General features: G+C 48.5%; 1 protein-coding gene across 1 annotated transcript; it reads right to left on the reverse strand.

Moving 5' to 3' along the window:
• Positions 1–4,423: 4,423 nt before the first annotated feature.
• On the reverse strand, positions 4,424–10,302 carry LOC125943963 (uncharacterized). Its single transcript, XM_049663590.1, has 2 exons — positions 10,049–10,302; positions 4,424–4,621 (listed from the first exon to the last, which is right to left on the reverse strand). The coding sequence occupies exons 1-2, from the start codon at positions 10,271–10,273 to the stop codon at positions 4,523–4,525; spliced, it is 324 nt and encodes a 107-aa protein (XP_049519547.1). The 5' UTR covers positions 10,274–10,302; the 3' UTR covers positions 4,424–4,522.
• Positions 10,303–12,076: the final 1,774 nt, after the last annotated feature.

Consider the following 12,076-nt stretch of genomic DNA (forward strand, 5'->3'; position numbering starts at 1 on the left):
CAATGCTCTGTTTGCCATCTACATACTAGCCGTGTCTTCTTCACTTTTTAGTTTTTTTTTCATCGACTGCGCAAGCTGATGTGCAGTTTTTTTATTTCATTATTATTATCCTGTGGAAGTTCCACTTGTATTCAGAGCGAGAATGTCAGTCGTTGTCCTGCCGCTCCCTGCTGTAAAGGGGCTGGGAACGTGGTCAAGCGTTCTCGCTTTTTTTCTCACCTCGCCCATCCTAATGTATCGATGGAAATAAAAAATGCATTTCATCTGTGCTGCCACACGATGTCTCGTAAGCTAAGAGGCCTGAGGGATGCCCCGAGTTGTGCAGAACAGTGCGCAGTTGACGCAAAAAAGAAGAGGTTCTGGTATGATAAAGTTGTTAAGCAGTAAGAAGGAGCTTAAAAGCGAATACGTGCTCTTTAAGAAAGCCAGGTGCACTCAGATGCCAAAAAAGAGCCGCAGGTATGGCACTAGGAAATGAACTCGGTCGTTTTTAGAAGCAGACTTCCGGAATTCTTGGAGTTTCTTGCAGCTCACGAAGCTGACGAATTTTCATGCACGGGCGAGTGAGTGGCTACACTCACATAGCCTGCATGCATGCTGAGAGTTTCAGTTCGCTGTTCGCAGCCATCAAAAGAAATCAAAGAGATACTGTTAGTCGGTGTCATTGTGTCATATTCAAGAATGGCGCGTAACATATAGAAACGCATGCATGGCAGAATTTGTGCGGTTCATCAGTACAGCTTTCAAACAGGTCGCGAATGTGCCTTTCGAAATGGACCTTTCGAAATGGTTGGCCATCACAATATGCGTAACCTGCCAATAAAGTCAGCTTTCTGTGGCTTCCAGCGACTGGCCTTCCGTGACGCCAGAAACTAAATGTTGACTGTTACTCGTTATACCTCGTGCTTGTTGTAAAAGGCACAAACGATGCTAAGCGGCACACAAAAGCAGACGCTGGCACGAAATCCGTGGCTCACCATATCGCGTCACGCCCATGTGGCCTCAATCTTGTGGGGTCTCACACGTGCTCGTGGGAGAAAGGAACGACAACACAGTAGTGCAAAAAATCAAAAGGACATTTATTGCACCTTTCATAACACTAATGCCTGCTAGCTAGCCGAATTACTACGCCAATGGGCGTGCGAGAAATCGAGCAAGTCAGACTCACCTCGACCAGATAGCGAGCGAATATGTTCGCCCGCATGGTAGACACCAACGCCTAGTCGTTCACCTGTATGGTCACGCGAACGGTGGCGCGTTCGAACGATTCGCGTTCGTTAATTCCGGTGTCGTGATCTTAGCCTTCTCGGGACGGTCCCACGCAGCGTGTCGGCGCAGGCGTGGTACGTCCGCTGAGCTCGCCGATCACAAGCCAAAGAGGAACAACCTGCTCCCTTTTCGCGCCCTAGTAACCCCACCACTAGGTTGCGTTAGCAGCGCAACACTCGCGCCATCTGTCGCAATATGCCGCAAGCACACCGAGCGCCGCCGCCGTAAAGCTACGCGGCGAAGCCGAATTACCGGAGACGAGAGCCATGTGGGGAAAACAGCATCAGGGATGCGCGAGAGTCGCGCATCCCCACATGTACTGTGTTCATCTCGATTGCGATATGTTTGGAATGCAGCGTGGCCGGTTTGCTTGAGGTTAAGTAAAAAAATACCACTGGTATCCTCGTGAAATAACTACACCAGAGAGAGTGTGGGATCACCAGCTTTGTTTTAAAGGGCCCCTAATCCACCCAAAGGTCGAAATTTAGTTGAGGTGTTGCAGTTGTTCAGGAGTCCCCAATGAACACGTAGCCGTGAGAATTTTTCGAAATGGTGCCGTAATAGCGGAGTTACACGCGTTTGATGATCGAAAAATGGCCCTCACTCGTTTCGCTCTTTCCTTCGCTACTCTTCATGCCGGCTGGCCTCCCCTCCTCGCCGAGTGCTTCTCGAAACGTCACGTGACATACGTCATCGCCAACGCGTTTCTCAAAACACTGCCTACTTCGGCTTAAGGCACATCCACGCTAGCCATGCTAGCGGCACATATACCGACGGCGAACCGGCCTCCAGTGCCGTAAAACGTCTGCCGCGCGAGAGGTGTCCAATGTAGACGGCAGTTCGGCCGGCGCCCCGCCCACCGCACGATCAAAAGGCCAATCGACGACCGCGAAAATGCGCGCCTCCGCCACCTGCAACGAAAACATCGGCTGCAGTTAGCTGCTGTGCACGGCTACCGACAGGAGACGACCGGCTCAGCTGTGCTCGCATCGCAGCCGACGGCGCCGCTAGCGTATTTTTCTTCTTTGTGTACAATTATTGCGAAGACTGATAACAACGATAAGAAAATATTGCGGCTTGTGAGCGTCGGTAATTCATTTCGAAGCGCCGTCCGCTTTAGCTTTGAAGGGAACCGGAAAAGGCCTAGCGACGATATCGGCGCCGTCGAGCGATCAATGGCAGTGAGGCTGCCGCACAAATGAGTCCCGGTCTCATCCTCTCTACGTACGGCAAGGAAATCTCGCCGTTCGCGAGCAAAACCGCTGTCGAACGGCGGCCCGCGAATGGCAAACGGCGCGCGGCGAGTTACCGTGCCGGTAACGTGGACGTAGACTCAGCGCTTCTCGGCTACCCGCTGTTGCTGCGGTGCCGGTCCGTGTTATGCGAAGCGTGCGGGTGTAGATCCTGTGTTGCGCGCACGTCTGGAAAGGCCAGCACTGTCGCACTCTGTTCGCGCAGCTAATCATACCGCTAAGCACGACTGTGTTGGAACGCTGGCGATTTGGGACTTGCGTTGCGGGCTGTCATTACCGATTCGCAAGGGTGCACAAGCGAGCAACACGACGAGGAAGAGCAGGGAGCGCGCGTACCTGCTAGCAGACAAACCGGAAGTCGTAGGGTCTTGTTCGACCAATGGACATCGCCATCGCCGCTGACATCACCAGATTCGCCCTGCTGACATCTTGACGACCGCTGGGGATACCGGAAAGGCCAAGAGAGGAGGACGGCATTTTTTTTAACACGAAAGTGTTTTATGCCGGGGTCCACCAAGACTTCACTGACGTATTTCCGTCACGGAAATACGTCAGCTTACAATGTACACGAACATAATACAAAGAAAGAAACCAGAAGAAAAAGTTCCACAAACATGCAAAATTTGGAAATCGAACCCACGACCTCTCGGTCCGCGACGATAGATCGCCGAGCGTTTAACCCATTGCGCCACAAACGCATTTGCAGAGAGCTACACAGACGCGCCTTATATATCTAACACTCCTCCGTGTACACGCGCTCTTGCTCGGGGCGGTGCCGCCGCCTACGAGCAGAAAAGAGAAGTACTGCATTATGACACTAACGCGCACCGACAGTGAACGCTTCGGTGGTCTCAGCACTACGACGCCTCGATGCCAGCATTCGAAGGGACGCTGGCATCAAGAAGCACTACCAACGCCACCTAGGTGGCGTTCACCGTACTCAGCACAGCGGAGCGTGGCCTCCGCAATTAGCTCTGAAAATGTTTCTGAAGTTGATCGCGGAGGCTGCAATTACGACGCGCTGTACGCGCTGATTTGACTCGGTGACGATTCAGTTACGTGCTTTGTCTTGCGCGTTGTATTAGTGTGTCAGTTACGTGCTTCGTCTTTCGCGTTGTGCTAGCGTGTGCAGCGTAGTGCAGCTTCCATATGCACGACGGTTGCTCATGGTCATCGACGTTGGTAGTCGTGATGGAGGAGACGTGCCACCAGGCGTCAGCGTGGGTGCATCAACGCCTAAGGGCGCTTTAGCCACAAAACACCAATAGACATTATATATCAATGTGCAATAAACATTACCCTACTTCTGTGAAGACACGTTTCAATTTCGTGTTCTATACCGATTCCTATATAAGAGGGATCAACCACATTTTTTTTGTAGCGTGCCCGTGGCGCGTACCGCTGCAGCGTTTGGCATCGTTGATCGTGACGGCAATTTGAACTCGATGCGCGTGTTCACTTGAAATGTTCAAAAAATATCTGAGGTGGTTTAGGGGCCCTTTAAAACTGGTTTATAGCTGCGGCAGAAATATGGGTCATCGTTGCAATACATTATGAAGATAGCGAGTTCTTTAATTAGATATAGTTGAATTGGGATAGCGCTGCACGTATTTTGGTGGAACGCAAGCGACGTTCAAAAGCTTTCGATCATTTCCTGAAAAGCTGAGTACGTCACGTAGCAAATGGATGCAAATACCAAGATTTAACAGCGGTGAGTCGTCCGAGTGCTCTAAAAAGTTAATGCACTGACTGCAAAAGCGTATCGATAATGAGGATGCAATTATGTAAGTACATTTTAGAATAGCGAAAAGGTATGCACGGCCAGCACCAGTCTGCACTTTTTTTTTGTTGAAGTGAACAGACCAATGCGTATTCCATATTTTATTACATGACTGAGGCGCATATGAAACGTCCCTTAATAGGTGACTACAGTAATATATATATATACTACATTAAAAGAAACTGAACGGTGCAGCGCCATAAGGAAAAGATGGCACATGCTATGGATGTGGCTGTGCGACCACAGGTCCGGGGTCCGATGCTGAGAGTTGGTGCAGCTCCATCACGGACGACGGCACCAGGCACCGGCTTGTCGCGCTCTGCATCAAGGGAACGGACACAGCACCTCTCTAGAGGGAAGAATTACCAGCCGAATGACAGCACCGGATGAAAAGCAAGAACATACGCGCACACGTGACACTGGTCGCTTTTGAGTGTAGCACAAACGTAAGACGCATAAATAAGAACATGAAGACGAATGCTGCTATGTAGCATGCACAATTAGAGAAAGACGTCTGGCGCTGCGATTTTCCCCTGCTACTACAAGACATTCATGGACGGCTTAACGTGTTCGATAGACGACTAACTCCCTTCGATAGGGCCCTGCTTGGGTTATTCGAACTTTCATAAGGATCAGAGTAGGAGGTAGTTTTCGTTTTAATCCTGCAAATAGCGTCAAAAGAAAGAAGAATGTCATGAGAGCACGGTTAATTTTGCACGAACTGGCCCCGTTTGCTACGCTAATTTAGGCTGATTTGCTAACACGCCACTCTTATAGGTACTTTCGCACCAGCATCGGGTAGTCAATGAATGTGGTTTAAACACCCTCGTAGAAATCTTAACTGACATTGAATTGCATCTCAAAAGAAATTACGGGGAAGGCAGAAAAAGTTAAGAGGAAACTCAACAACATTTCTAGGACATTTTTTAAAGGGATATTTACTTTGAGGCTCGATTACGCAATAAAATGCGTGTTTGAAAGCGGAACAGTAACTTTCAGTGTGGTACGTATACGGTTTGCTTGCCTGCTTTCGATGCTGGGTTAAAAAATCTGATAGCCACCGATGCATTTATTCATGGCCGTATTAGTGTACTTTATGGTTGCCTACAGTGATAGTTTAGCTGCAACTACAGGTTTCTTTCCTCCTCTCTAAAGGCTGCTTCTCTGCCATAATGTTACTACACTTGATGGAACGAGATGCTTTGCTGGGCTAGTGGGTGTGTACAGTTTATTACTGTTGCTTATTTAGAAGCTCTTCTGTAGGACCTGTTCGCTGGAGCGCTTGTCGAAAACTGAAGAAAGCCACGCCAGAACTTCTTGGTGGTGCAAGAAGGCATAGAAACGAGATAGTCCAGCTGTAGCAAAGCTTACAAGCTGGCTTCTATCAGACGGGGACTGACACTTGTATCGGATATAAATGGTTAAGCACGTTTTTCTTCTTTGCCTCAGTTGGCTGACACACACGGAGAGCTTGAATGTGATCCCTTCTTCCTGATTGTGGTGCGTGGTAGTGCGCGTAAACAAAGTTCAGTGAATTGTGCGCGTATGAACGTGAGCATGATGAGCGCAAGACGACGACGATGACAAAGAGCGTCAAGCACGAGGCGCCGCGGCACAAAGAAACAAAGAAACAAACAAACAAACGAAGCGCCATCCAATTGGAAAGAACCACGGCGCTCACGGGGGCCAATGACCGATGCCCACGGGGCCCGAAGGTGACCAATCCGAAAGGGACACACGGGCCAGAGGGAAGAAAAACGAGGCAGTGACCGAAGAGAAGAGGAGTTCCAGAAGCGGCACCAGGACAAGGTCGGCCACCGGATCGGGAGTTGAAGACGGCCGTCGGGTTCCGGACCCGAGCCACCAGGACTTCACCCGGCCGGGGCCTCCTGCCAACCCATTCCTGGGCGCCGCCACTCCATCCGTTCGAGAACTGCTGCCCGAGGCCGGCAAGCGTCTGCGCCCGTGGGCAGAATGAGAGCTGTCGGGCTACGGGCCCGAGCTCTACGACCAGCTGCCCGGCCAGAACGCCGCCGTCGTCAACCCCTGCTGCCAAGCCGCCTGCCTTCCCGGGAATCGCCACCCTGACCGATAATCTACTGCTGCTGCCCGAGGCCGGTGAGCGTCTGCGTCCGTCGGCAGAACCTGAGCTGTCGGGCTACGAACCCGAGTGCCACGATCAGCTGCCCGACCAGAACGCCACCACCGTCGGCTCGTGCTGCCGAGCCGCCTGTCTTCTCCCTCCGAGCCAGAGCTGCCACGCCCTGGCAGCCTGTACGACGCTCCGACACAACGTCTTTTGGTGAGACCAACACCGCTTATCTCGTCGTCTCGTCTCCGCTTCGCCGCGTCGAGACTGTAGTGCATACGCACACCCGCAGCCTGCCCGAACTTGCCTCATAACATTAGCGATTCCAGCTACGTGTTTTCATGTTATCGTTGTGTGTTTGTTTTTATGGGTTAATTTTCGTTTCTAGTTTCATTAAAAGTTTGTGTGTTTCCCAACCAACGGCTTTGTCCTCGATTGGGTTCTGGGAGGCTTCGCCTCAGAGAACCGCCAGAAAATATTAGACAAAAGAACCTGCTCATCACAAATTGGCGTCCGCTGACAGGACAAGGCTGGCTGTTTTGCTGCGAGTATTCCTAAATATAGGACCTCACTGTAACGAGACGAAACCTTTTGCTCGTGGTTGCCCGAACTTACAGTAATGGCGATGCGTCTGGCAGAGCTGGTTGCATTGGGCGAGCGCATTGGGCTGCAGGGCGCGAAATTAAGTGCCTGGGTTGATGAACAAACCGCTCAAGCTCACGAAGAGGTGCTCGCTGAGCGAGATGCTGCTAAGACGCAGTTGGAATTAGAGACACGGATACTGGGGTTACAAATGAAACTGGCGGAGCAAGAGTTGAGGCAAATTGGAATAAAGATGGGATTGACCGGACCGGATCTAAAGTTGTGGGTGCAGTCTAAGCTAGAAGCATTGGAGCAAGGAAAGGATGTTCCTTTCGAATTTGTGAACGAGATCAAAGAGAGAGAAGAGCGCATTTTGCAATTGCGCCGTAAGCTTGATGAGGCAGAGCACATCCTGTCGTCAACGATAACTTCCTTTTGTGATGACGAGGAGGAAGCTATCGAAGTTCCTGGTCTAAAGCAGGTGGTCCAAATTGTTGAACTGGGGCACAACGCGGATGAACAAACAGAACTGAAAACTAGTGATCTAGTTTCATCAAACCGAGCACTTATAAATGTGTTAAAATATTTCTCTGACGAAAGTGTTTTGATGACAGCTAACGAGAAAACTACAGCCGGTAGTGAGAATAAGCAAATGATACCATTGAGCACTGTAGATGCCTTGAAGTATAACTACGCGAGAGTCGTTACCGTAGGTGATATTTTTCATACTGAACAAGGTGGTTCAGACATGAACTGTGGCAGACTGAAGACAGAGGGCCAAACGTACCAAACCAGAATAGAAGAAACTGGTGCACTTCCTAAAGTGAAAAATGGCAGGCTAACGATAAAGGCGAAACCAGTCACGGGCGGCGCCCTGTCATTGGCTGCTATTCATCGTATTACCCATATCAAATTGACTGACCGTGCTCTTCAGCACAAGCCCTCAATATTCAGCAAGCACAGTAATTTGTCCCCAGGTGTGCTACTTGGTGACAGCGTGTATTTTTTTTCCTGCCAAAAGAATTTGCAAATGGCTCTCTTGAATGCTGGCTTAAGAGAAACGCTTCTCAGCCCTCATCGAAAGAAGCAACAGGAAGTATCTTGATTTTCGAGATCTCTTTTGAATGGCCTAGGCTGAGAATATTGCGGGGCCTGAATGTGCCTTTCGAGAATGGTTAAGACCACTCACCAATGCACTTGCGAAAAGGGTGGCACTTCGGTTTCAGTTGCGTAACGCTTCCCTTGTCTGTAGTTGTGTCTGTCATAATAGGAACTGTGTTGGCATGTGCTAAAAGGTGTATCACTACAGTGCAGAACGATAATAGGTGTTACCCAGATGTCCAGTGCCTAAGGCCATGAAATGTATCTCGCGCACGTGCACGTTTTTTCTTCTGACGAAAAAAACTTTGAAAGGGGGGCTTTTGTGATATGTGAAGTGCGCGAGGCGATGCGAACATGGTGCGTAGGATGGCCGGAAGCAAAAGACGATGACAAAAATGAAGTGCTATATGAGTTTGACTGAAGAAAAGACCACGAGAGATTAGGAGAAAAGAAGAGGAAGAGAAGAACGGAAGAGCGGGTACGTGCCATGGTTTAAGAGCATCATCATGATGGTGAAAAAGGGGGAAGACACGTCGGCGGTTGGAAGAAGTGAAGGCGGTTAGGGTGCAGAGGTATGAGCTTGACGGGTGCTTGGACCCGGGCTCACGAGGCCTCTACCTGGCCGGCTCTGCAAGTGCCGACGAACCGGCGTCTTCCCACCGCAGGCTGCCGCTTGCTCAACAGTGAGCGCTCTCCGGAAGCTGGACGACGAGGCGCGGAAGAGTGGGCTGCCAGGCGACTGGGCCTGGATGCCTAGGCCTTCCACTCGATCACAGCGGACCTGCTGGAGAAGCTCGAGACAACCTTACCTCTCAGTGGCAAGACCTTGGTTGAGCCAGCGACACGTCGACCGTTCGAGACTTGCTCCCTTCGTCCAACCACAGGCTTCATTTTGCTGGTGCCACCTCAACATGCACTTCTGGACCACCAACCCCACCTATAACTGGTGAACGCACGCTTTACTTGCACGTGACCTCCGCTTGTTTGTTACCCTTAGGTATCTTGGTGAACTCTAGCTTTGTTCTTGAACTTATCCGTGTATCTCGTGCCATAACTGTCCTTGTAATTTCTTTGCTTGTTATTCCTAGTCCATGTATATAAGAGAGTGTTATGTTCTATTGATAAATGTTTCCCTTGCGTGTGGTTTGCAGCGAGCCTTGTCTTTTATTGGAAGCACCAAGGCGCAACACCTTGGATGCGTTTCCTATCACACTATAAAGAACCTTAATCATCACACTGATATCTTTAAAGCGAAGCTGTCTTTTTTTCACCCTTCCCTAACTTTGCGAGTACTGGCTGCTGCATAGTTGCTTGCTGCTGTATTGCCGAGTAGCCTACAACACATTCTATTAAACAGTTTCTCGCATTAGGTGTGTGCCGCTGGAAATGCACCATTTCTTAGTTAATCGCTTAAATGGGCATGTGACACAGCGGCACAAGGGGTATAGAATGAACTAGGAGAAGGGACACAGAGGGGCTCAATTTTTGTTAAACACGACTATATAAGCCAACAGCCAATGAAGCCAAGGAAGGGGTAGGAGTTCCTATATTTTCATTGACTTCGTTGCCTGTTGGCGTTATTATAGAAACGTGTATTTATACTCGTGTCGTACTTCTCTGTGCATACGTATCTCATGCTTCTATCAGTACGCATCGTACATCGCCCTGCTCCTCATGGCAAGATAGCTAAGAATTACGGGCGTGGAAGCTGTGCTCGTTTCATCTGCAACTGCTTACTTACTCAAACAAACGTTGCGTCATTAAGATTCCAACATAGCGTCGGAGTTGCATCATTTTTAAGTTTATGGACAAAAGTCTCTGTTTCCGAAACAAGGATTTAGTTCAAAGTCAGCACTTATCCTTGCGTTTCTTTAAGCTCATGTGTGCCAGTTATCTCTACTGTTTAAAAATAGAAATGTCCACAGGGTATCCCACTTCATTACGGCGGTGCTGCACATGCAAACCGACACTTACTCGCCGGACAGATGCGGCAGCCCTGGCGGCCCACAGCGGCACTTGAAGCGCTCCGAACGCTATAAGCACCCAGGCTGCGGCGCAGGCTTCCGGAAGATCCCATGGTGCCTCCGCGCCGCCGCATCCGCCACTGAACAATCCACCGACCAATGTGAAAGAGAGAAGCGCCGGCAAGAACCACGTCCACAGCGGCTCAAGAGCCGGACTCCATGGCTCGCCGTGCATAAGGAGCACGTCGAGGCGAAAGTGCTCCAGCCCTGCGTGAGCACCACGGCAGCGGCCGCGCATATATTTATTTATTTATTTATTAACAGAATACCTGCGTCGCCTTGAAGGCATTATCGCAGGGGGGGGGGGGCAGTTAGATAAAGATATGGTAAATCATTCACAGAAATAAACAATAAATACACAATGCAAAGTAACATCAAGGTGGTTCATACAATGAGTTAATTAACATTTTCAAGCGTAATAGAAAATTTAGACAAAGTTAATACAGTAATTAATGCATTGTCACAAACACAGGCGCGAAAAAAAATCGTGATTATCAGACACTGAAACACATTCTTCCGGCAACAAAGTCCAGTCTTTCACCGTATGTGGAAAGAATGATTCAGCAAAATGGTTCGTATTGCAGCTGTATTCACGCACCTTCCTTGAGTGGTCAAGTCGATTCGAGACGTAAGTTGGCTCCGATAGGTAGTTGCGGCTATCAATGCCTGTTTGATTATAGAAGATACGGTGGAAGAACTTGAGTCTCAATTTCTTTCTTCTGGTGATTAACGTTTCTCAGCCCAGCAATGCTTTTATTTCAGTGACACTTTCGAACGGGTTATAACTATTGGAGACGAAGCGTGCAGCTTGAGTTTGAAGTTTTTCTATTACTTGAATCAAATAGTCCTGATATGGGTCCCAAATCATAGAGGCGTATTCCAGGATAGATCTTACATAGAAAAAATAAACTGTTTCTTTAACATCTTTTGACGTTGATTTGAAATTTCTACGTATAAAAAACAACATTTTACTTGCCTTAGATATTGAATGCTGAATGTGTACGTTCCATTTAAGTTTCGGTGTGAAGAAAACGCCAAGGTACTTGCACTCTGAGACGCTTTTTATTGTTGTGTTTTCAACATTGTAACTGTGTTTGAGGTTCGAATTTTTTATTTGAAAAGCGGACGCGATTACATTTATTAATCTTCAGACTCATCCGCCAGCGTATACACCAATTTGCTATTTTATCAAGGTCCCTCTGCTAGATTGTTACATCTGATAGTGAATTTATCTTTCTGTAAAGAACACAGTCAACTTTAAAAAGTTTCATGGGGGACTGTATGTCATCTACAATGTCATTAATATATATGAGGAATAATAGTGGCCCCAGAACGCTGCCCTTGAACCACTTACAATATTGAACCACTTACAAAATAATTTCATAGAAATTTGTCTAGAAGTGTATACCGTACAGCATTATTACTTATGTTGGTTTATATACGCTGCAATTGTATTGGGATGTTGTGGCAGTAAGTGTTTGTCCATATATCCAACTGAATTCTTGAGTGTTCTTGTACTCGTCATTGAAGTCTGCTTGAGCCCAGTCACGGTGAATACATTTCGTTGATGGAATGCGACAAATACCGAGAAGGTTATTGAGGCCGCAACGAAGAAATGCTGAACGAAAGGAGTTGTCGGCCTTCTTTATCATACAGTAATGCTTCAGCCAGCCGAAGAATGGTTAGGGTTATACAAGCAACGGCATCGTTCTTTAGTGGCTTAGTGGGCAGTTACACTACGGTTGCTGAAGTGCCCTTCATATGGAAGAAACCGACAAAATAGGCAGCGAGAACATTATATTGTATTTGAGGAGCACCATGTACCATTAGTAACTTAAGTATCCTCTGTGACTTTGCCAGTTCTTTCACACGAAACGCTCTTGACCTGCTCGCAATTTAATGCGCACTACTTAAGGCTTCGCACAGCATCTTTGCGACATTGTTGCAGCGAAGTGGGCAGTAAATCATAAAACGTGTA

The sequence above is a fragment of the Dermacentor silvarum genome, chromosome 3, assembly GCF_013339745.2.
Source record: "Dermacentor silvarum isolate Dsil-2018 chromosome 3, BIME_Dsil_1.4, whole genome shotgun sequence".
Taxonomy (NCBI): domain Eukaryota; kingdom Metazoa; phylum Arthropoda; class Arachnida; order Ixodida; family Ixodidae; genus Dermacentor; species Dermacentor silvarum.